At 37.7% G+C, this 26,304-nt stretch overlaps 1 protein-coding gene across 4 annotated transcripts in view; it reads left to right on the top strand.

The window, feature by feature from the left end:
• Positions 1-4,764: 4,764 nt before the first annotated feature.
• The window catches only part of mtss1la (MTSS I-BAR domain containing 2a), a 38,341-nt gene continuing 16,801 nt past the window's right edge, over positions 4,765-26,304 (top strand). For all 4 annotated transcript variants that reach the window (XM_067420276.1, XM_067420275.1, XM_067420274.1 and 1 more), the window contains exons 1-3: positions 4,765-5,274; positions 11,967-12,028; positions 12,693-12,766. In XM_067420276.1, the coding sequence (XP_067276377.1) occupies positions 5,203-5,274; positions 11,967-12,028; positions 12,693-12,766 (208 nt within the window). In that variant the 5' untranslated portion in view covers positions 4,765-5,202. The remainder of the gene's footprint in view (positions 5,275-11,966; positions 12,029-12,692; positions 12,767-26,304) is intronic.

Below are 26,304 nucleotides of genomic sequence, written 5' to 3'. Positions count from 1 at the left end.
GTGTTTAATAGCCTACCTCTCATAAGCAGTCTTGATAAAACACTGTCTATCATTCTCTGCTGCTTCATGCTCTCAACATATTTTACAATACTTTCTCTGTCTGTCTCTTCACAAGCACAGGGAGATGCACGTGTCTTCTTGCTGTTTAGCAGATCTTCAGGAATCCTTTGGCTTAGCGGGCTGCGCAAGAGGAAATTCCACTGGCTCAAATGTTCTCAGTAAATGCCCCAGCATGGATCAAGGACCCGGAATCCCTGGAACCCTCTGACTCCTCTGCAGGGACAGCGAGGGGCCGGGAGGAATGAACGTGACGGTGCCACAGATGGTTCTCCTCCAGTCAGGAGACAGACTATGGTTAGAATGGTATTTTAAATATTACCATGCTCATAAAAATAACCAAAACATATGTGTTTGATCTTAAGAAGTTTATACTTACCATTCATTGCTTGTTTTCATTCCACATCATAATTCTGTTGATAATAAAGGAAAGCTGAGAGTGATCATCACAGATTATAAAGTATCAGCACTGTTTTTTAGAAATGATCTAGTGCAGAATATGCTCTCTGTTCCTTCTTTTTCATTTGTGAGGGTCATACAGGTTCTCTGATGGACTGTATGTGTGGTAGTATCATCTGAAAGGCCCTAGAGAGCCGTAAGAGCTGTACATGACTGAAAAACTTCAAGCTTCCATTCTGGCTCGACCAAACCTGTCAAGGTTATGAGTTTTACAGCTGCCTGAGGTCGGAGGTGGTTCCTTGACTTTATCTTTTTGGAGGAATTTAACTGTTTTAAAGAACAGAATGTTCCTCGTTGTATGATGTAAGAGTAACACAACAACATCCTCCTCCTTTGGAAAAGTTCTGGGGGGGCTTTTAGATTTCTTTAGCACTACTCCAGGAAATTGTGGTCGCAGTTTCACTGTGGTCAGTTATTTGCAGTTGGCTCATTTATTATAACTGTATATCAGAATAGCTTTTCAGTAGTTCACCCGACATTTGTTCATTTGTCTGGAGAGCACTTCGTTAATGCTGGAATTCCGTTTTAGAATACATAGATGCTATACTTGCAGTACTTTTTTTTTCTTTTTTTCAGACAAATAAAATCTGTTATATTATAAATTCCTGACTAATCCAAGCTTTATAATGGCAGTGATTGCTGCTATGTTTTTGAAGTCCATAAAAATGCATCTGTCAGGGGGTTAAATCACAAAGCTCCAGGGGTTAAAGGAAGTTTATGTAAGACTGTGGCCAAAACTGGTACAGCAATGACTTTCAAATGACTGCAAAGCAGTGTATCCCCCTCCCCCCGGATGCCGAATCACAACTGACTTCGTGATTGGAAGACAGGTGGAGGGTGGAGCTTCAGGCCAAAACATCAACATCAGTTGAGGGCTGCTAGCCTGACGACCCACATCAAGATGTTTGGTCTGGAAACTCACCATTGACAGGGCTCAATCCGAGCGGCAGGATAAACGGTTGTCTTTCAAACTCCCTCTGCACGCGACAGGATAGCGCTACACCAACCAGAGCAACAAAGGTGAAACAGAGCTTGTTGATAGATTAAACATTCGCCGTATCCGGTCGGCAAAACTCAGAACACATCTTCCCTTTTTAAGAATGACTTCAGTGCCGTTCTCTGTTCTTTTCTCAGAGAAAAGCTTAACTCAAGTCTTCCAGAGTCGCGGTCAAAGCTGATTCGAAAGACCGCCGCCGTTCGCCAGTTTCTGTGTTTACTAGAAGCACGCAAACGCAACTCGGCCGTCGTCATTATGGCCCCGCCCACCGACTCTATACACGATGTGATTGGCCCGGCAAGAGTTAGGCGAATACAGCTCAGAAGGGTATTGAGAGTTGCTAGACGACACTCGTGGGCAGATAAAATTTGCTGCCGCTAGGGTGTGTCTAGATATAGGCTAGAGGGCTGCAACAACAACTTTTAAATGACAATATCAATATTTAAATGACAAGGCCGTTTGCCTTCCGTATTCAATTTACGGAAAAAGCACAGTGCCTCTTGCAGTTAAAAACGCTTACACTACTTCTGACGAGCGTAATTGGTGTGCAGTGTCGCCAGATGTAGCGTAAGCATTTTGAACTGTGAGAGGCTCAACTTTTTCCACTAGATAATTTACTTTATATATTTTTCACTTCAGAAGGCCTTTATTATCCCCCCAGAGCTGTGCGGAGCAGTTATATGCTGGACAGATGCACTTTTATGGACTTCAAAAACAGAGCAACAATCACTGCTTAGCTTGGATTATCCAGGACTTTTTTTTAATATATCATTTCAGTTTTATTTGTCTAAAAGAAGAAAGTCATATACATAGAATGACTTGAGGGAGTAAATCATGGTGCAATTTTCATTTTTGGGTGAACTATCCCTTTAAATTGATCATAAGTGACAGTGAAAACATTTATAATGGTACAAAAGATTTAAGTTTCAAATAAATGCTGTTCTTTGGGATGTGAAACTTGAAATTTGAAAGAAACGTGAAATAATGTATTACTGTTTCCACAAAAATATTAAGCAGCACATTTTCAACGTTTGCAATTTAGGTTCAATTCAGAAACATCTGCTGTATACATCTGAACATCTGATCTCTTTAGATAACAAATTCTCATTTCTGGGAAGCAAGCCATTTGGCAAAAATTCTCCTGCAAAACATTAAATTACATTTTACACTTTCACAGTGAAGTTCCTCATAAATACTAGCAGCTATGAAGGCTCCCCACACAATGCCAACCTCTTGCTCCACATGCTTCACTGTGGTAGAGATGCATTTATTATTATATTTCTCAGCAGATTTTTGAAGACACCGCTCTGAAACATCACCATGCAACTCATGTTTCACTGCGATTCATCACTCCACACACAACTTTTGCCCAAAACTTAATTTTGATCTAAATATTTTCTGAGTTGGCAATGTCTTTTTAAGTGGTGTATGTGCTTAAATTAAGCTAATTTCATTACCAATAATTGGTAGTTAAGACAATTAAAAGTTTTTTTTTGATCCATGAGTATTAACTAACTATGCTACAAGTAATATAATATTTACAATACTACTAGCAGATAAAAGATAACCAAGACAGTCTTATCATTTTAAATTACATTTACATTTATGAAATGTTGTAACCCTGTCATGCCGCAATCATATCCCACTGCATTCTGTGGTCATGCTAATTGTAAACGATCTGGCTCCTGTATTAAGTGCTTTTGTAACTGTGATGGAAAACTGTGGCTCAAAGTCAGAAAGTGCTTATTTGATATGGGACCCTCTCCTTCTATTTCTCAACCACAAGGTTACATAACTATAAGTACTTGCATAACATCCTCTCCAGAATTTGGGGAGTGAAGGTAAATCGGAATTTTATGGTCAAATGGCCGTGTACCTGCATATGGCAGCAGAATGTAGGATATATATGCTTCTGGAGATGGCCAGTTAAAGAATTATGGATTTATGAAATGCTGTGCTGGAGAGGGTTGCGATGAATCATTGTGGCCACTTCGTTCATTTAACTCTCTTGGGACAGTGTTCGGCAGTGAGGTCAAGATTTGGGACACTTTGCCCATGCTGCAATGCAGTTATATTGCAGTTTATGAATTCCATGAGGATTACAAAATGCACTGCTTTGCTTAAGACATTTCTGATCACTTGGCATTTGTGTTTTTGTTTTGTTCTTCCAGATTTTTTGACAGGTTTTTTCATACTCTAACAATATTAGATTCAGGCTTAAAGGGATAGTTCACCCAAAAATGAAAATGTGATGTTTATCTGCTTACCCCCAGGGCATCCAAGATCTTGTTAGGTGCCTTTGTTTCTTCAGAAGAACACGAATGAAGATTTTTTTACTCCAAACATTGCACTCAGTCAGTCATACAATGCATGTCAATGGGGTGTAATTCTATGAGTGTAAAAAAACCCTGCACAAACAACTTCAAATTAAACCTTGCGGCTCGTGACGGCACACTGATGTCTTAAGACACAAAACGATCGGTTTGTGTGAGAAATCGTTTCATGTCTTAAGACATCAATGGGTCGTCAAAAGCCACACAGGGTTTAATTTGAAGTTATTGTTTGTGCAATTTTTTTTTAAACTCTTATAGAATTTAAAGACACCTACATCTTGGATGCCCTGGGTAAGCAGAGATAAACATTACATTTTCATTTTTGGGTGAACTATCCCTTTAATCTCTGAATCATATTGCTTAATACTCAAATTACATATTAAAGTTTAATGTGCAAGCTATGACTTTGAAAAAAGTTTAGTAGTATAATATGCAAATTATTTGTATACTTTTTTATTTAAATATTTTTTTTCTGTCACACCGCAGGACTGTGTGAAAAATGGAAAAGTGTTTTTTTACTTCATCAAAATGATTATTATTAGGCTAAGTTAATACAAATTTTGCAAGCTTGAGCTTCAAATATTTTTCTTGTAGTGACAGTAAAAGGGTTAAAAACAGTGCACTGTCCATTTAATGGCCTGCAGTGGCAGCTGTGCTGTCCCTAACTTTGTCCCTGCCAAACAAAGACACATTAAAGCTACTTTAAAGGACCACCATTCAATTGTCCTCTCTCTCTCTCTCTACACACACACACACACACACACACACACACACACACACACACACACACACACACACACACACACACACACACACACACACACACACACACACACACACACACACACACACACACCAACTTGCCATATGTCTACCCGTAAGCCCCGCCCTAAACCCAAAGATCCCGCCCACGGAGGATCGAATATCACGTCCGTCTTTCGCTGCATCACTCGACTCATTCTTTCATCCTAAAATCGCTGGTACAACGTCAGTGTTTAAGCCGAAACCTCTCGTCCACGCGGATCTGACAGCACAGATTGTTAGTATGATACCCCAGTCGTCATCTGTATCCTAGACCGGGGGCTGGGAGGGGAGAATCAGATCTTTTGACCCCAGCCATCATTCCCTGGATAACGGGCACCGAGCCACCCGACAGCCTCAATTGTTGTTTCCTTTTTGCCGACATCTGCTGCATGTTGCTCACATTTGCATCCGAAGCAACAAGAGGTCTGTATTAGGGTGTGATGGAACACTTTCATCTCAATCCCTGAAGAAGAAATCAGCTTATTTGGAGCAGAACATTTAATCTATTCTGTTCATTCACTGAGCGCATAATAACAATCAGGGCTTGGTGACATGATGGAGAGTGTGGAGAAGGAGTGCGGCGCTCTGGGTGGATTGTTTCAGGCGATCGTCAATGATATGAAGGTACCAGCACTTTTTTATTGATGCAGATATTTAGCAAAAAAAGATGGTTGTGTTTTACTGCCTTTGTTTTGATTAGGGGTCTAGCTGCCTGCACCACTGATGCTGTGATTAATGACATGGGGTCTCGGCATGGAGGGCTTTGTTGTGAAATGAGAATTGAACCCTTTTGTAGATGTCTGTAGAACCTTTTAAATGTGAAAACACATTTTTGTGCGTTTTATTCGAGGTGAATACAAATAATAGGCCCACGTAAAAGACGTAAACGAGAGATAATTGTTTCCCCCTCAGAATATAGGTCTAGTTTGGAGCTTAGTTAGAAATTATAACAATTCTTAAGAAATTATTTTTCAGCAAAAATAGGGGTTTTATATGAAGCATGGGCACCACCCACTTTTCCAGGCTTGAACAAAAATGTAAAATTGTTTTGATAGTCAAGTGTTTTACTGTGTGCACTATGTTGCATATTTAGAGAGGCTCATATGTTTCAATTTGACGTCATATAATCCCATTTTAACCCAATTAATTTTACTTGAGATACTCACCATTTACAGATTTGAAAATTATGCACTAAAAGTCTGCCTAGCTGTTAGTTGTCCAATGACCAAAATACATTTACCAGTATTTTGAACTCAAGTCAGAATCTCTCAGATTGACCCTGTATCATATTGATGATTTCTGAAAGCACTATTAATGTGCAGGGATTATGCGTGGCTCATAAAGAGATATAATGCATCAGTGAGTTTAAATGTGGAGCTCAGCTAAAATCTCACTTGCTCAGAGCCTTGTTGTGATATTTAGTGTTGTAAAAACAATCAAGAACAGCTTTTATACATATTTTTGTATGTAATCAGTGTGTAGAATATTGACATTCATACATTTAGGAAAGCTTGTATTTATTTTTGTTAAAGATAAAGGTTTTTAATATAGAAACTCATTCTAACCATGCAACATTTGTGGAGTAATTAATTTAGATATTTTAGATATAGAAGAAAAATGAATGAAGACCAAATCTTATGTTATTGTGTGAAACGTCTGATGTCATTTAAATCACACACAAAAATATAGTTCAAAATGTTGTTGAAAGATCCAAGGTCTTTGCACATTTGTGTAAATAAACTTAATTTAATCTGTTCCCCTCCAACATTGAAACCTCTCGTGGCCATCTCTCAGACTCAGATATGATCTCCTTTTCCTACAGCTATTTGCACTTTTTTTTTTTTTTGGACTGCTTTCCAGCCTGTTGCGTTGCTGAAGCAGAACCCTGCGGTTGTACGTACTGTTCCATAAATGGTTTCCATGTTCTCATGCGGCTCCAGTAGTGAATGTTTTTGCTGAAAGTTGGCGTTTGAGTGAAGTTCAGTGGCCAGATGCCAGATCTGGAGTTCATATAGTGAGAACGGCTCCAGACTTGGCATAGGCCCAACCCTGGCAACGTTCAGCTTGTTTGACTTGCAGTATATCAGCAGTTGTAAAGAGGGTGCAGCGCCGTGTTGTAATGTCATAGATGATGTGTGTACTAGTAGGTAGGGCAAACTACTCTTCAAAAATTTGCATATTGTAGCATTTCTCTACTCAGTGATTTCACTTGGCAGTCCGAGGGCTATAAAACAGTTTACAGCTGTGGCCAAAGGTTTATGACAGCTATTTTTGTTAGCATAAAATGAAATGAAAACAAAAAAACAGACTCTTTTCACATTTCAGTTAAACACATTTCCTACTCACACTTTATTTTGATGTTTTTTAGACTTTCTACTACTAACTATAAGTAATTTTGCACCCATGTCAACTAGCTCTCATTAGAGTATAGACTGTCTGCTTAATATCTGCTATCAATTTATTTTGATGCTCCCAAGACATTCTAAATTTGCAACTACATGTCATCTTATTCCAATTACCCCAACCTGAACCGTAACAACTAACTCTGCCCACTGTGCACCTAAAGAGTAGGTGTATATATATATATATATATATATATATATATATATATATATATATATATATATATATATATATATATATATATATATATATATATATATATATATATATATATATATATATATATATTTATATATAATTACCTAGCTGATCTTTTAGTAGACTGTTAGGCTACTCTTAACTCTTAGCTGATCTTAAACTAACTTTTAGGCCGGGACTCGATTAAAGAAATTAATCTAATTAATTAGAGGCTTTGTAATTAATTAATCGAAATTAATCGCATTTTAATTGCATATAAATATTTGACCTGAGAACAATGAGAAGTAATTTTTATTGTTTATTTATTTCAGTCCAGCAGACCACCGCAATGTTTGCCATTAAGTTTAGCAAAAGCATATTTGAGGCTCAATGTGCTGCGGTGATACGCAAATTCCTTGTTGTATAGCTTGCACACAACCATGCTCTTGACGACGCTTCCATTCTTTCGTTTTTTAAAACAAAAATTTCCCATCCACGGGGCCAAACAAAGCAGTCTCATCAGCTTCTCCGTTCATGTTCACTGGTTTGTTGTTGTCGTGACTCCGGAGCGCTTGTTGGTGTTCCAGTATAATCGGTCCTTCGAAACTCATTCTTTGAAAAATGTTCCGCGGTGCAAAAATAAGTGTGGTTAATTTTTTTTTTTTTTGCGTAATTAATTAACGCATTAAAGTCACGTAATTAATTAATCTTAATTAACGCGTTAAAGTCCCGGCCCTAATATATATATATATATATTCTGTCTTCATTTTTCAAGATGTTCCAACATTTTGGTGTTTGTTTGTTTTTAGCTTTTTGGGTTGTGACTGTGACATCTTCCATGAATACAGATAAACTCAAAGGTTGATATGAAAAATTGACCATAAATAACATCATTAAGGTGCACTATGTAGTATTTTTGCAGTAAAATATCCAAAAACCACTAGGCCAGTGTTATATATTTTGTTCAGTTGAGTATATCCCAAATGTTTCCAACTATTTGTAAATTGTGAGAAAATTGCTATTTTAACTGAGGACCGGGACGTTTCAGCATAGTGTTTGAGTGAGTCGCCTGTTAATCGCTTCATATCTGCGTTACCCTCGGTTTTATTCTGCAGAAACACTTTTCTCTTAGCAGTGTGAACATGTCCCAGCAGCGCAGAGGGAACGCACAGAGTAAAAGCGGAAGTGTGCGCGCCCGGCGACTGTGTTCCGTACTCCCGTTCCATCATAATAAATGTCCCGGTGGTCGTGAGCCGTATATTTTGTATAACAATCGCTCCAGCGGCCGTGCTCAGCTCCACAACACTCGGTCCTTCTCTGCTTTACACTACAGTAATGTTAATAACCGCATCCATGAACATGATTTCTGCCCGAGTCCTATTTTCCACCGGCTGTGAGGTGAAGACCACGTCCCAAGATACTACGCTCACACTTGGTGTCATCAAACTACGCCTTTGTTTAGAATAGGCGTCTTCTAGTGGACAGAAAGTTGCATAGTGCACCTTTAAGTTTAGTTTAGGGCTGTGCAATATATTGAAATTATCAAAATATAGCAACTGTACATAATCGCAATATGCATTTCACAACGTCACGCAATATCTGAATAATTTTAATAGGCTACATCAACATTGTGAAAAGTGTACGTTTTGGTTCGACGCATAGAGCAGAGAATAGACTGGGCACACGACTGTTACTTATGGGACTTGTTTGACATTAACAAGAGTTATTAAACGCAATAATTTGCGAAAAACAATAACTTGGAGTCTCACGCTGTCTGACACATACACACGCACTGAAACGTGAACGATTTGGGACATAAATGCTTGCTAAAACATTGCTGGTCACTTTTAGAAGTTGTAGCGATGCTTTCTTTTCCCAGAAAGAATGTGAAACACAAATGTTTTCATTCTCAGTTTTTAAATAATTTTTATAATATAATTTAAATAGATTTTACACACTAATTGCAATATCGTATCGCATATCGAATATCGCATTATTTAACAAGATAGGCCACAAACACTTGCATGGAGCTTAGGAAATTTCTTTTCTTCTTTCATCAAAAAAGAGCAAGACATTGATATTTTAACGTTTTATTAGGAAATTCCCATTTTATAGTTTCTAACTATTACCGAGTTCCTGAATTGATACTCCGATCCTTCAAATATTCATATTTTTGTGTAATCGTCATGTCAATAAACCCGTCTCTTGTGTGATACCTCGGCTCGAACGTTTAAATATTCCAATCTAATGTGATTTCTGACCTGTAAGTTTGCCAGAATAATAATCATACACTGTTTATTAATAGGCCAGAGAACACCTGGCACCCCGACTGAGCCTGGTTTCTCCCAATGTTTAGTTTTGAGTTTTGGTTCCTTTCCACTGTCACCTTTGGCTTGGCTTGCTCAGTTGGGGACACTAAAATTTCTAAAAAAAATCTAAGTTTTCAACTAAATATCCAAATAAAATGAATTACTAAATTAACTGTATCAACTATATCACTGATCTGCCCATATTGTCGCTATATGATGAACTGAAATGAGCTGATAACATCACCATTTTCTCCAGAACGACTGTACAGCCGAATCAAATTTTGTTGCAATATTTTCCTGTTTAACACTGAAGCTGCTTTGAAACAGTCGTCATTGTAAAAGCGCTATATAAATAAAGTTGACTTGAATTGGTTTTAAATAAATATTATTTTATTGAACTTTGTAATAATATTAAGAAATGGTGAGCATCAAATCAGCGTATTAGAATGATTTCTGAAGGATCATGTGATACTGAAGACTTGAGAAATGATGCGGAAAATTAAGCTTTGCATTACATGAGTTGCACAGTATTTTAAAGTACGTGCACTTACATGTACTTACAGTGCACTTAAAAAAGTACTAGTTAATATTAGGTAACTGCATGGGTTAAGGTTAGGATTAGGGGTAGGTTTTGTGATAACTATAATAGAATGTACATGGGGAACAGGACTGTAAAATTTGTTTTTTTATTTATTGTAATATTATTTCTCAATATTGTTGTTTTACTGTTTGTTTGATCAAATAAATGCAGCCTTAGGTGAGCATATGAGATTTCTTTTGAAACTTACCAAGTGTGTATGGTAGTGCAGATTGTGTGTAACTCAGGATGTAATTTTAGGTGCACAGTGGGCAGCGGAGCAAAATGAAGTTTTCTTTCAAAACACAAGAAAACCTAGCTTCCAACATCAACAAACAACTCCCTAGCTTTAATTTTTAAAAGAAATAATAAGAAACCACGGCTTACAGTGGATATCTCAGGTATTCTATGGCTAGTGTCTTTCCATATTTAGTGGTTCTGTCAGCGAACCCGATGCCAGAATTTGCGGTTTTTGACCAGTTTTTAACACAAATGTCTATAGAGGCAAGAGGATTTTCAGACAGATACAGAGACCATGCAAAACAACCTTATCCCAACCTCTCCAGTTTCCTAACAAGAGCTGTCAGCACAGTTTTAAAATGATTCTACTTTCCTGTCTCAAAAATGTCAGTCTATTAAAGACAGACAGGCTCCAGTGTGAAAGCCTGAGGCCTTTGATGATTTTTAATTTGGTTTGTATAAAAGATGCACCTTGGATTGTGAAAATAATAATTATAAAAAAAACTAATAATTAAAAAATCGTATTCATTCGTTTACAGTTTTACTGTTGTTTACCAGTGTTGCTAGTTAAGCTAATTAAAGGGATATTTTACACAGGAATTAAAATTCTGTCATCATTTACTATCCCTCATGTCGCCCCAAACCTGTATTGTTGGTGGTTTTGGTGCCCATTGATTGCAATGGCTTGTTGCAACGGTCTTGGTGCAACCACGGTTGCAACTTTTTTCAAAGACGTTTTTCAAAATAACCTCTTTTATGTTTTAAAGGAGCTATATGTAAGAAATGTATTTCAATGAATCATAAAATGGCCCTGCTATTTCACTAGACATTAAGAAATCATGTTAATTTCAAATACTTATATCACTGACAACAGTAGTCTGGCCAGGATATTGTCATTTAAGAGTTGTTGTTGCAGCCCTCAACTGATGTTGATGTTGTCATGTTGTGTGTTGGCCTGAAGCTCCACCCTCCAGTCCACCGATCTACCAATCACAAAGTCAGTAGTGTTTCAGCATCCGGGTTATCAGATCGGCTCTAGTTACCACAGCTGCAGCTACAAACGTTCCTGCTGATCCTGCAGCCTATCTGGCAACCTCGAGTCGGGGGGAGGGGGAGGGGTTGATACACCTCTCTACAGTCATTTGAAAGTGATTGCAGTACAAGTTTTGGCCACAATCTTACATACACTTCCTTTAAAGAAGTAAGTAAGACTTAAAGGTTTGGAACAGCAAAAAAGTGAGAAAGTTATTTTCATTTTTGGTGAACTATCCCTTTAGGAAACCTATTGTGAGGATACCAGACTCCTATATTGGGGAACAACATATGCTGGTTTTTATACACCATAAGGTATGATGACTGACAGGGTCAGCACACCTGGACGAAATTTAGCTAGTGTTTCTGACGAGAATGTTCTTCTAAAACAGATGGAATAGTGTCATAACTGTTTGTATTCAACAAGACATCTGGTCTTCATCTGAAGTGTGTTGCTCTCTCTTTATGGTACATGAGGTTCTGAATGTGTCTGTGTTGGGGTACCGGTGTGTGTGCAGTTTGGTTTTGAGGTTTATGACCTTACTAACTCTCTTATATGTATCTCTTCCTTCCTGTAGTACTCTTACCCAGTGTGGGAAGACTTCATTGCAAAGGCCACGAAACTACATTCACAACTAAGGTAATTTAACACATCAGGTGTCCTTTTTATTCATTATTTCTTTGATCTTTTTGGAGATTTCGATGCTCACCTTATAGACCTTATTCACTGGGTCACCATCTTTAATTTTTAACAGAAATTAAAGCAAGGATGTGAGGGATAGACATCTTTTCAGTGGATTGTACTGTTACTTAATGTGTTTTAGGATGTAGGATTCTGACAAAACACAGCAAAAATATCTTTCTGAGAAATCTCAGTAGACAAAAAAACCCCAGAAAATTTGAGCTCTGGAAAGTTATTAGTGTTCTTGGAGCTTTATACAGCTTTATACAGTGGATGCCACTGAAAATCATGTAAGTCTATCACATAAAGCCTCACTTCCATACCTGACATGGCACTGCTCTGAGTAATAGTCCACACCAGTGTGGAATCGACTAAAAATCGAAAAATAGCCCACGTGAGCAACCTTTTGAATCATAAAATGACATATGGTACACCCTGAGGTCTCATGAAGTCACACGAGCAAAGGCCATGAGATCGCAAGTCCACATCAAGCCCTCCATTCGGGACTTAATCTGCATTCTCAAGAAGTGAATCAGATTGTTTTTCAACAGGTCTGCCTGCTGTTCTTAATCAGCACTGGTGCTGATGACTATAAATGTTTTGCTGTTTACTCCCTTCACAGAACCACAGTTTTGGCGGCTTCTGCGTTCCTTGATACTTTTCAGAAGGTGGCAGACATGGCAACCAACACGAGAGGTACATTTTTCAGTAAAAAAGTCACAATGATCAACATTTTTGGATTGCAGAAGGTTGTTGATGGTGTTTTAGGAGACTATTACAAACTTTTGCATAGTCAGATGGCACAATTACATTCCAGAATACGCCATTGGAAGGAAGTTGGAAGTGCACAATTGCACGAATTGCGATTTAAATTTGTTTGTAGGGCTGCACAATCTGGCCAAAATGTTGTGATTATATATTAATGTGTCTATTAAAGGAATAGCTGTCACAAAAGTCCACTGAGGCAAGTTGCTGTGAGAACCTATGTGCAGTTTATTTACAAAAACGTGACACATACAACTGGGGACTATTTTCAGGCACTGGGCAATATCATTGCACCGCTGCACACGGCACCAAAGTTCCTTGATTATTACGCAGGAATGAGAGTATAGTTCATAGCCATATCGGTCTAGAAAATAACAACTTTTCTTTTTTCGTCGGCCTTAGTACACGATGTAACTATACACACCGGGGTGGCAGTGGCTCAGTGGTTCATGTAGGTTGTCTACAAACCAGAAGGTTGGTGGTTCAATCCCCGGTTCCACCTGACCAAGTGTCGAAGTGTCCATGAGCAAGACACCTAACCCCAGCTGTTCCCGACGAGCTGGATGGCGCCTTACATGGCTGACATCGCCGTCGGTGTATGAATGGGTGAATGTGAGGCAAAAATGTAAAATGCTTTGGATAAGAGCGCTATATAAATGCAGTCCATTTACACATCACAACATGTAAATAGGAAAATGTTGGAATTATTTTGTCACTTATTGAGCAGTAGGCTAGATGGAGCCTTTCACCTCCAGTCTTTGTGCTAAGCTAGGCTAGCAGTCGGGGTGTCAGACAGAGTTATGGCACACACAGAGATAAAAATGGTATGTATGGACTTATCTAACTCTGGGGGATACGGTGAATAAGCTAAAGTCCCAAAAGGTCGGTGTGTCCCTTTAATACATCGTCTGTTTGGACAGGAATAAAATTCAATATAAGCCATGATATTCAAATACCCATGAAGTGTGGTCTACATTTTTGCAGTTTTATTTTAATAAACATGACACAATGTAACATCGCGACTACGTGAAAAGAGCAGTTACTTATACAAAAATACAGATTTGTGAGCATTAGTGCAACTGAAGGGGTCCGAATAAACACGAAACACTCATGATCGTTGTCATGCTGTGAATCCGGCCAATCTGTGACATCATCAGAGCCCGTGCAGCCGCGCTGGAGAAGCTGTGCAGAATGAACCAGCCGGCTGCTCTCAAAACACTCTCGTCGGTACTTTGATGCCATACGTCATAGTGACAAACAAGTCGAACAAGCCTCATAACACATCTGACTGGGGAAGCATGTGACACGATCACACGAGGACAAGGGAATTATATATAAAACAGGAACCATGGCTGTGAATATTACAAACTGAAAGACATGAAAATCAATGATTGTGAACCAAAACCACCATGACAATAGTTCACCCAAAAATGAAAATTGTCCCATAATTTACTTACTCTTAATCCATCCTAGGTGTTTATGACTTTCTTCTTTCAGCCAAACACAATCAGAGTTATGATAAATAATTTCCTGGATCTTGTTTTGAAAAAGCTCATCGATCCATCTATCATAAAAGTAACCCATAGGACTCCAGTGAGTTAATAAATGCCTTCTGAAGTGAAGCGATGGGTTTTTGTAAGAAAAATATAATTTTTAAAACATAATGAACCATGATCACTGGCTTCCGTCAACGGGCCAGATTTTGTTCATTTTCATTTTTGGGTGAACTATTCCTTTACATTTTTTTTTTTTTTAAATGCAGGTTGGCGCATGTTGCATTTCCAAATGCTCATTAGAGTGACCCAAACTCAGATCAGATGCAGAGATTTGTGTAAAACAGCATTTATTGAAAAACCAAGCTGTTCTGAGACACTGAAAACACCAGATCACGAGATGCTCACGTGTAAGAACACAGTGCTGCGCTTCGCTCTGAAACATGCAGCCTTTGTGATTTGATAATTGCACTAAGGCATATTGTGATTTTGTTTTAATTTCAATTAATCGTGGAGCTCTAGTAGTCATTCTTAAATATGAATACAGCAGAAAGGTCACTTTGGGTTTGTTTTGATAACTAGGAAATGGCTTGAGAGTCATATTTCATTATAGTTTAATTCTGTTTCTAGCTTCGCTGCTATTGGATCTCTGAAACTGAATCCTTCCTGTGCCATTAAAACCCTTTAGTTTCTGCCTGCAGGGACCAGACAAGGCCAAACAAATCTAGTTTTCATCAACACAGTTAAAGGATGTGGGTCAGGCGTAGCTGTCGGCCTAGAGCTGAATTACTCATTTGTATCTGTCTTGTAAATTGCACCATATGTACACAAGCACTGAATGCACTGGATCTTTATATCCCATGTAGTGTGCATGGGTTTGTGTGTATTGGTGTGTTTCACCGACTACAATGGACAAAAGGGACGGTTGCTATAGGCTACCAAAATCTGCAAGGTTACAGCACTACCTTTCAGAGACCAGACAGAGATAAAAGCTCTTGTTTAAAATATCTGCTTAGTGTGGGAGAGAAATTATCATGTAATAGTTTATTTTACACATTGGATTATGATTTAGGATTGATAAATTTGGTTTGGGGTTAGACAGGCTTATAAGTGAACTTGGGAAATATATTTATATATATTATATATATAAACATTTTATATATAAATATAACACGTTTTTCTTAAATATATACATGCATGTGTGTGTATTATATATACATAAGTATACACAGTACACACACACATATATTATGTGAAAACAAACTTTTTGGATATTTTGGATATACGTTTAATCACGATTAATCGTTTGACAAATATTACATTTTATAAAAATAAATAAATAAGTTAATAAAACAGTACATTTTGTAGTAGTTTACATTTTGGCATTTTAAGGTTTGAACAAAATATGAATCAAAAAAAGCATATTTCTTAAGCCACATACCTGTATATTTAGCATATTTTTAAGCATATGTTTTGTCCAGAGAATATATATATTATAATTATATATATATATATATTTTTTTTTTTATCCAACTCCTACAGTTAAAGTAGCTGGTTAAGAATGGCACTCTCGCTGTGATAAGAAATTAAAATAAAGACTATAGGCTATAGATTAGAGTCTATGGAGACAAACTATATCACATTTGATTTAGTTTCAGTCTAGTAAAGGCAAATGCAAGCCTATCCACCTTCACCCTTCTGCCCAGTTCAGATCATTACCAGATGCCAGTGAACCAGATTGATTCCATTTGTCCTGCGGGAGAGCTTTGTTCTGCACTGGACCTCTAACATACAGCACTGGCATAAATTAGTTCAGTGAACTGTCAATACTTTTAGTAGATAGCTGTCACTGGAGCGTTTTCACCTCTGACCTTGTCTGGTCATTTATGACTTTGCATTGACATAAAAGATGCACTATACACTATAATGTATCAAAGGATTTTTGCAATATTTTCAAAGGAAATCATTTATTACAAGCTCTTTACCTTTACTTAATTATTTTTTAGTAAATTTTTTATTTATTTTTTTGGATTCCAGTAACGCCACACTGAAATGTTATCCACTCTACACCAATGAGAGGGCAGTATATAATCCATGGTATTAAGTGTCAGCAACAGTAGTCATGCGTTCTCTTTGAATTAGGGACAGGCTGGGGGCACTGGCACAGCTGGAGATCTCACTAAAACACTGACATCAGAGGATTCTCGTCTCTCTGACTTCCAGTGACATACTTTCTTCCCCCCATCACCCCAGTTAGCAGTCCCATAATCACACACAGTCCGGAGAGTCATATTAACTAACAACCACAGCCTTTCAATGACCTGAACATGTAAAGCGTTTGAATAAAAGTGATTCACATCACTTTGCAGTAAGGTTCATTTTGTTAATGCAGGTATCCTGAACTAACAATGAACAATAGTATGTTCATATTTATAATTATAATATAATTTAATATCATCTATAATAATATAAATATAATTTTAAAATATTGTAAATATTATATTAATTATATTATATTTTGTGCTTTCAATCGATTAATCGTGATTAATCGCATCCAAAAAAAAAATTGGCTACATAATATGTATGTTTTCTGTGTATAACTATTATTTATATTTAAATACATACACATATACATGTGATAGATAGATAGATAGATAGATAGATAGATAGATAGATAGATAGATAGATAGATAGATAGATAGATAGATAGATAGATAGATAGATAGATAGATAGATAGATAGATAGATAGATAGATAGATAGATAGATAGATAGATAGATAGATAGATAGATAGATAGATAGAGATACAATTACATTGTATATAAATATACACACGTATATTATGTAAAGACAAACTTTTATTTTGGATGTAATTAATCGCGATTAATCGATTGACAGCACAAAATTTAATATAATTTATATAATATTTACAATATTTTATAATTATATGTATATTATACATTACATTAAATTATATTATAAATATAAACATACTATTGTTCATTGTTAATTCATATTTATTTTGAATACATTAGTGTTAATGATAACTTACAACCTTAAATGTTAGTAGCCTATATGCAACAGTAAACGTAGCAATGTAATAAATACTGTGATTTTTCTTTTCTTTTCTTTTTTGAATACAAAGTCATGAACATTAACAGATTTCTAAGCTTATTGTACAGTGTTACCAGTTCACCTTTCAAATGTATCTTCATGATTGCCTGGATGTCTGTTTTGACCACTACCCTGCAGAAAATTCCAGATAAAAAAACAACATGAATTCCATGTTGGTCCAGGCTGGTTTATGTTAGTTAGAGCTGGTATAGTGCTTGTCAAGCTAGTGGACTAGCATAGCCATAGTGTTCTCAAGCAAAACTGAGCTGGTTTGCTGGTCCACCACCAACAAGCAAGCATCCCATGCTGGTCTCAGCATGTAAAACATACCTTAGCAATGCTACATTTTTTAGGAGGGTATCGAGGTCTCATCACCTTTCAACTCGGTGGAGAGAATTGTTTCATACACGCCTTGAAGTATTACTCAAGAAAAGGTCAGTTTATGTTGAGTGTTTTTAGGCTTGTGAATGCCAATACAAGGAACACCAATATGGAAGGAAATAACATACTCTCTCTCTCTCTCTCTCTCTCTCTCTCTCTCTCTCTCTCTCTCTCTCTCTCTCTCTCTCTCTCTCTCTCTCTCTCTCTCTCTCTCTCTCTCTCTCTCTCTCTCTCTCTCTCTCTCTCTCTCTCTCTCTCTCTCTCTCTCTCTCTCTCTCTCTCTCATACCTTTCTCTTCTATTATGACTCCCTGCCTTTGATTACAAAAGGAGTCCAGCAGTCTGGCTTGTTTGTGATCTTTATAGTCATGGCGTCATGGTCAGTGTTTTTTATAGAGCAGATGTGGGCAGTCTATTAGAGCACGTGTTAGACTGGCGTGGAAGTGTTTGATGTCTGTGTTTGACTTGCATTTGGATGTCTGGCCTCTAAGAATAGCTGCATTTGCTTACATTCATTTGCAGTGATGAACGCTGGAAGAGGGATGTTTACTGGAACACAAGTCAAATGATACATGCTTTGTTCATCTAGTTCTTTATTGGCACATCTAAGTCGCATGTGTTTATATGCTTGCACTCGGCATTGCACCATCCCATAGTGATTTAGTTGTGTAAGTGTATAGTTAGTCCTGTGGGTAATTTCTTATGTTGTGAGAGATGCACAATGGGAGATGGTCACAAACCTCTCTATCATGGGATTGGAGTGAGGTGTGTTTTAATGATGGCTCTTGGGTCTATATTTGTGTGTTTTCCATCCATGCTGATGACAGGCTCTTCTCACCGTATATATACTGTATGAGTGTGTATGTCTATACAAGCAAGAAGCTTGGAAGCGATTTCCCCCGGCTTGCAGTGGCGAGGCAGAAATGTGTAATCCTCTTTACCTTGTTCTGACACACAGACTGAGTTTGTGCATGTTAGTGTGAGTGTGTGTCAGTGGGATGCAGTGGGCTGCTAATCTTCCCTTCAGCTCTGGACTGGCAGATGGCATGTATCCGTGCCAGCCATCTGGAGTGTGGGGCATGGGCAAGAATTTGCCTTACTTGGCACTGGAGATTATACCGTCAGATTCACACATGCTACATTTCACCCTTTTCTATTAACTCACCTTTTTATCAGGTCTGTGGGTCACTAAACAACTCATAAGTGTTTTATTAAGCACTTAAAATTTGTTCATATGTGGTCATTATCTTTTCTTAAATGTGTTTGTTATTTTATACTGATGATATGTACAGTGGGGCAAAAAAGTATTTAGTCAGCCACAAAATGTGGCACACGTTCTCCCACTGAAAAAGATGAGAGAGGCCTATAATTTTCATCATAGAGACAGTTCAACTATGAGAGACAGAATGAGAAAAAAATCCAGAAAATCACAGTCGGATTTTTAAAGAATTCATTTGCAAATTTTGGCGGAAAATACGTATTTGGTCACCTACAAAAAAGCAAGATTTCTGGCTTTCACATACCTGTAACTTCTTGTTTAAGAGGCTCCTCTGTCCTCCACTCGTTACCAGTATTAATGGCACCTGTTTGAACTCGTTATCAGTATAAAAACCACCTGTCCAAAACCTCAAACAGTCAGACTCCAAACTTCACTATGACAGAGACCAAAGAGCTGTCAAAGGACACCAGAAACAAAATTGTAGACCTGCACCAAGCTGGGAAGACTGAATATGCAGTAGATATGCAGCTTGGTGTGAAGAAATCAACTTTGGGAGCAATTATTAGAAAATGGTAGACATACAAGACCACTGATAATCTCCCCAGATCTGGGGCTCTGTGCAAGATCTCACCCCGTGGGGTCAAAATGATCACAAGAACGGTGAGCAAAAGCGGTGAGCAGAACCACACGGGGGGACCTAGTGAATGACCTACAGAGAGCTGGGACCAAAGTAACAAAGGCTACCATCAGTAACACACTACGCCGCCAGAGACTCAAATCCTCCTGTGCCAGACGTGTCCCCCTGCTTAAGCCAGTACATGTCTGGGCCCATCTGAAGTTTACTAGAGAGCATTTGGATGATCCAGAAGAGGATTGTGAGAATGTCATATGGTCAGATGTTTGGCAAAAACTCGACTTGTCTTGTTTGGGGGAGAAAGAATGCTGAGTTGCACCATACCTACTGTTAAGCATGGGGGTGGAAATAGCATGGTTTTGGGGCTGTTTTTCTACAAAGGGACCAGGACGACTGATCCGTGTAAAGGAAAGAATGAATGGGGCCATGTATCGTGAGATTTTGAGTAAAAACCTCCTTCCATCAGCAAGGGCATTGAAGATGAAACTCGGCTGAGTTTCAGCATGAAAATGTTCCCAAACACACTGCCCGGGCAAAGATGGAGGGGCTTCGTAAAAAGCATTTCAAGGTCCTGGAGTGGCCTAGCCAGTCTCCACATCTCAACCCCAAAGAAAATCTTTGGAGGGAGTTGAAAATCCATATTGCCCAGTGACAGCCCCAAAACATCACTGCTCTAGAGGAGATCTGCATGGAGGAATGGGCCAAACTACCAGCAACAGTGTGTAAAAACCTTGTGGGGACTTACAGAATACGTTTGCCCACTTTAATTGCACACAAAGAGTATATAACAAAGTATTGAGATCAACTTTTGTTATTGACCAAATAATTCTTTTCCACCATAATTTGCAAATAAATTATTTTCTAATTTTCCACAAAAAAAAAAAAAATCTAATTCTGTCTCTCATAATTGAAGCTTACCTATGATGAAAATTACAGGCCTCTCTCATCTTTTTAAGTGGAAGAACTTGCACAATTGGTGGCTGACTAAATACCAACTGTTTTTGCCCCACTGTAGATTCACCCTTTGAATATAATATATATAACAAAACATTGCTCTGTACATACATATTAACAGTAAGGATATGGATTTAAAGTCGCAGTTTGCCACAATTATTAAGTAACAAAAAGTGCTATGGTTTTTTTGGACATGGTCACATGAAACCACCCTTTTTTCTTTGGCCACATACTATGGCAACACAGTTCAAGACTTACTATGGATTTTTGTTTTTGGGTGTGCCATTACCTTGATTTTTAGACATATGAGATGTTTAGTTTTATTGACATGTATCATATGTACATGAAAATTGTAATCATTCAGTACCATGCATGGAATATATCAAACTACCATGATGATATTATTTTTCAAGCCCGCTAAACACTGTAACGTTGGACAAAATGAAGAACCAACAGATGTTAAATCCAACTTCTGCCCTTCATTCTTTGTCTTTAGTAAAAGCAAGCACTCATTTTACATCATTGAATGCCTCTTATGACAGTCTTTACCACAAATATTTTTCAGAGCAAAGCTGGTGTGCATTTAGAAGCTTACATAATCCATTAAAGCCAAACACAGATGAATGGAAAGAATATAACAATATGAAGTATTAAAAGAACAGAACACTATGTTCTACATCCTGATGAAAAGAGAGTTGACATTGAAAAAACTGAAAGATAAAAAACAGGTAAAAGTAAACAGAGGGTATATATATATATATATATATATATATATATATATATATATATATATATATATATATATATATATACACCAAATAAGCATATTAGAATGATTTCTGAAGGATCATGTGACTCTGAAGACTGGAGTAATATTGCTGAAAATTACATTTTAAAATATATATTTAAATAGAAAATTGTTATTTTAAATGTTAATAATATTTCAGTATGTTTCAGTATTCAGTATTTTTGATCAAATAAATGCATCCTTGGTGAAAAAATTTGGAAGTTTTTCTTTACATACAAGTCATAAGATTAATTATTTTTATTAAATGACTAAACACGCACACACGTGTTCAAGTGGAACACATACATGAATCAGCGATGGAAAAGAAGCTCAGGAATAGCAGCCAGGGAAAAGTAACTGATGTTATCTCCAACTCACGCCTGACCGAACTACTGTCGACCTTAATAGAGAGACAGATGGACAGAGAGAAAGGGAGAGACACAGACAGAGAGGAGGGTCTCTATTATGTCTGTTTTAGTAAAATGTGTGACTATGTTTTTGCTGGAGCTATAATGTGAAGCACATCTGGCGAGGAGGACTGCAGAGTATTTTTAGCTGCACCGACTTATCCCCCAGACAGGAAGTCTTATACAGGCTGTAAACACACATGCGCACACTCACTAAGCCATACGCACACATGGGCATCCTTAAGGTCCCCTCCTTATGCCAGGATAGAGTCCTGGGAAGTCTGGAGTAATTGAGAACAGATAGAGTGAAGGCAGGGGGCCAAATTCAGTCATTGGTCTTCCTGTCTCTTGTCTCGTTCCATGTACTCGTGCTAGATTGAACGTGTGAGACTTTCTTTGACATTGAGTTTTCTGTTCATCAGTCTGCTGGTTTATTAGATCGTTATGTAACCCTCAGAAACTTTCTTCAGGTGTTTAAAAACGTGAGGAGAGGGAAAAAGTTGTGCACGTGTTTGTTTTTACTCATGTGCATTTATGTTGGAGGTTACCGCTGGGTTACGTGGATGTGTTTATATGAAGCATTGAGTATCTCAGCACTTCATCATCTCTGTGATCTTACACTATAGGGGCCCCAAAGAGACATTTCTTAAATGTAAAGTGAATCCTCATTCGTAACCCTGTGTACTTTCTAATGTGCATTTCTGAGTGAAACTAGATATTAAGTGAGGAAAAATCTGTTAGCCATCACGTCACCTCAGCTCCAGCCACGTTCCGCTCTTTGCCCATTTTCAGTTATCTGGGAGTGACGTGCAGTGACTCGCTGCCAAGATGGCAACGGGCGATTTTGAGGCTTCAAACCTGCTCTTCAGAAACCTACGGGTGATTTTACGGACACTACGTACATATATTTTTACAGTCCATGGGGAAAATGTTGACTTGATAGGAGAGTCCCAGAATAGAGTGCATTTCTATATTGGCTAATAAAAATCATGGTTTCTGGTTTAAATAAGTGTTGTTTTCTGTTAGAACGAATGAAAACCATCTATTTTGTTTAAATGGTATTTTCGCTTGACGTCACATTGTTGATGTGCAGAACATTCTGGCAAAAGTTCTCCGGAAAGAAAATGGTGTTTGGGGGGTAAAATGTGTGTTATTTTGGCAAGGTTGCCTGCTAAAATTCTATATATTTTAAAATGGATCTATATATCACATAATAGTTGCTTCAACCCGCGGACATAGAAAACAACCCGAGGAAAAAAACACGGACTTGGCAACACAGTGCAGTTGAGCTCTGTTGACATTTGACAACTAATGTTATGCGTCGCTTCGTTGCTCTGATTGGTTGTAGGTCTATCCAATTGAAGTCTTTCCTGGTTTGGTTGAAACACGCCCCATAATCACCGCTCATGACCACGTCAGGCTACCATTATATTATTGTATTGAAAAAATTATATTGACCTAAATTAAGTAACATTTTGGCTTATGTCTAAAGTAAATATATTGATTAAGTGTATAATGGTCTTTATAATAAATAATATTTTTTTTTGTCTTTGGAAAAATTACATCAAAATGTAAACAATTAATATAGTTCATATAAAAATTATATAACAAATTAGAGTATTTTTTATTTCATTTGGTCCAATACATTTTATTTTTTCAGTATAAAAAATAGCTAACATATCACATGCAGCCTAAGTGATATTAGTGGAAAATGAGCCTTTTCAGGGGAAAATCTGACTGTTATTTTGGGATTAAAGATTATTTAGAATAATGTGCCATGCTGAATCATTCACAAAAAGACCAAGAATGTGCAAGTAAATACTGATTTATTTTTAGTTAATTTTTACTTTAATGTTGCTTAGCAAATGAAAGCCTTCCCACAATGTATGACATTTCAAAGGATCGTGTGATAATGTTTGTTTTAGTTAATGGTAACAATTTACAGTACAACAAATAAGAACTAACAAGCATGTATCAATTTGTTAATTTCAACATTTACTAATACATTGTTAAAATCTAAATGTTACTGTTAATATTATTTATTGGACCTGAGTTAACAATGAACAGTTGTATTAACATTAACAATGATTAATAAATACTGTTATAAACATATTGATCATTAGTTAATACATTATCTACAGTAACTTTAACAAATGTGATTGTTGACACTTAAGATTAGGGAACACATTCACTATTAAGTGGTAGCTTATTAGCATGCATATTACTAGCATATTGCCTGTGCATTAGTACTTATAAAGCATATATTAAAGCCTTATTTTGCATGAGCATATTCTATTTCCCTTAACCCTACCATACCTAAACATAACCACTACAACTGCATTACTTGCTATCAATCAGCAATAATTATTAAGGGGGGAAAATCCTAGTTAATAGTGAATATGTGTTCCCTAATCTAAAGTGTTACCATGGGATTTAGCTTGAAGCAGAACTTTCACAGTGAGCTGTTGGGAGACCAAGGAGAGATAAGACCATGAATAATCTTGTTTGACTCTCTCATGGCAACTGTTGCAATGCCAGCCATTCACAGGCTCTGTTAAGAGTGTCTGCCAACCACTTCTGCACCTGCACACATATTCATTCAGAGAGAGAGAGAGAGAGAGAGAGCGAGAGAGAGAGAGAGAGAGAGAGAGAGAGAGAGAGAGAGAGAGAGAGAGAGAGAGAGAACATATCTGAAAGGCCTGTGTCCAGCGCTTCTCAGTTCAGATGGCAGTGAAGGCCGTTACTTTATCAGATGTTTTGACTGAAATGTTAACATTAAAGTCACGTTTAGTCGTTTCCACATTGAGGTGGCTAAAACAAACTCGATTTACTTTCTAAATGCACATTCAATTATATGCATGTTATTCTTTAAAACAAAAAATTATACTTGTAGCTGTGCGATAAGTTGTTCTGCCTGTATGAAATTATTTTCATTCTTAGCTGAGATAGGGACAAATCCCCCCCAGTAATATGAAATGGCTAAATTGTCTCCACCAATATTTGATATTTCTTAACGCTGCGCACTATTACGCATCGCTCTGTTTGTTCTTAGAATGGCAGACATTTAAAAAATGTACATCTATGTCAATGTTTTCAATTTCAAAATGATTGCCAATCAGATCAAAGGAGGCGGGGCTTAATGTTTACTGAAGGTGAGTGTGAATTCTAGCGCAATGCTTTTCGTTTTTACAATAAAAGAGTGTTTTCCTGGTAAGATGGAAGTAGCTAACAATTTAATATTTGACAACTGTTTTACGATGGATACGTTTAACGGCCCACAGTAACAGTAACAAAGAGCACCGTCTTTCGGATGAGACGTTAAACCCAGGTCCTGACTCTCTGTGGTCATTAAAAATCCCATGGCACTTCTCGTAAAAGAGTAGGGGTGTAACCCCGGTGTCCTGGCCAGATTCCCTTGATTGGCCCTTACCAATCATGGCCTCCCAATAATCCCCATCCACTGAATTGGCTCTATCACCCTCTCTCCTCTCCACCTTTCGCTGGTGTGTGGTGAGCGCACTGGCGCCGTTGTACTGTGGCTGCCGTCGCATCATCCAAGTGGATGCTGCACACTGGTGGTGGTTGAGGAGAGACCCCTGACATGAATGTGAAGCGCTTTGGGTGTACAGTTGTACATTTGAAAGCGCTATATAAATGCCTCATTCATTCATTCAACATACAGGGATTGAATCCCTTTGGTCCTCCCCCCAAAGTTCAAGGCAGCTGAGCTCTAAGCATTTACTCACCCTCATGTCGTTCCAAACCTGTGCACTGTAAAAAGGCCTTTTCAGTTTTTCAATGCTAAAATGTCTTTTCTAATTCAAGGTGTTTGTAATTGTTTGTGAAATTGACTAGCAATGATTTTATGTAGGGTGAATTCATGGTGATTGGGACACTTTTTCCAAGTCATCTCAATGGCAAAATGTGTCTCAGTCCACCTGAAATAATATCTGACTTTATTCTGCAAAACATAAAAAGATATTTAGAAAAATAGTTTTTGTCCATACAATGTAAGTCACTATTTTTTGAACTGCACGTACCTTCATTGATAAAAGCAAGCCATACAGGTTTGAAATGACACAAGGATGAATAAACCATGATAAAATGTTCATATTAGGGTGAACTATCTCTTTAAATAGCCGTTGATCACATGAGTAGTTCCTCAAGGGTTCACAGATCTGCTAAATAGCTTCCCAGCCGTGGGCAGGTGTTGGAGGCAGTGAGAGTCTGACTGAATGGAGCATCTGAAGCCTCTGGGTCACGTGACCTGAAGGAAGGTTGTGGGAGTCGCGTGTGTCCGGTCAGGGTGGGAGGCAAGGGGACTCCTGGATACAGGAAGTCTCTGAACGCTTTCAGGATGGAGCTGTCAGCTGATCCCTCAAGGGAAGGGAAGAGGATGCTGGCAGGTGTGTGAGTGTGTGTGTTTGTGTAGCATATCATCTTGACTAGCAGTGACTAGTTGAGACGGTCTGTTTTTGAGA

Source organism: Pseudorasbora parva, chromosome 16 (assembly GCF_024679245.1).
Source record: "Pseudorasbora parva isolate DD20220531a chromosome 16, ASM2467924v1, whole genome shotgun sequence".
Lineage (NCBI taxonomy): Eukaryota > Metazoa > Chordata > Actinopteri > Cypriniformes > Gobionidae > Pseudorasbora > Pseudorasbora parva.
The sequence above is the reverse complement of the archived record's forward strand: the minus strand, read 5'-3'. Positions and strand labels throughout refer to the sequence as shown.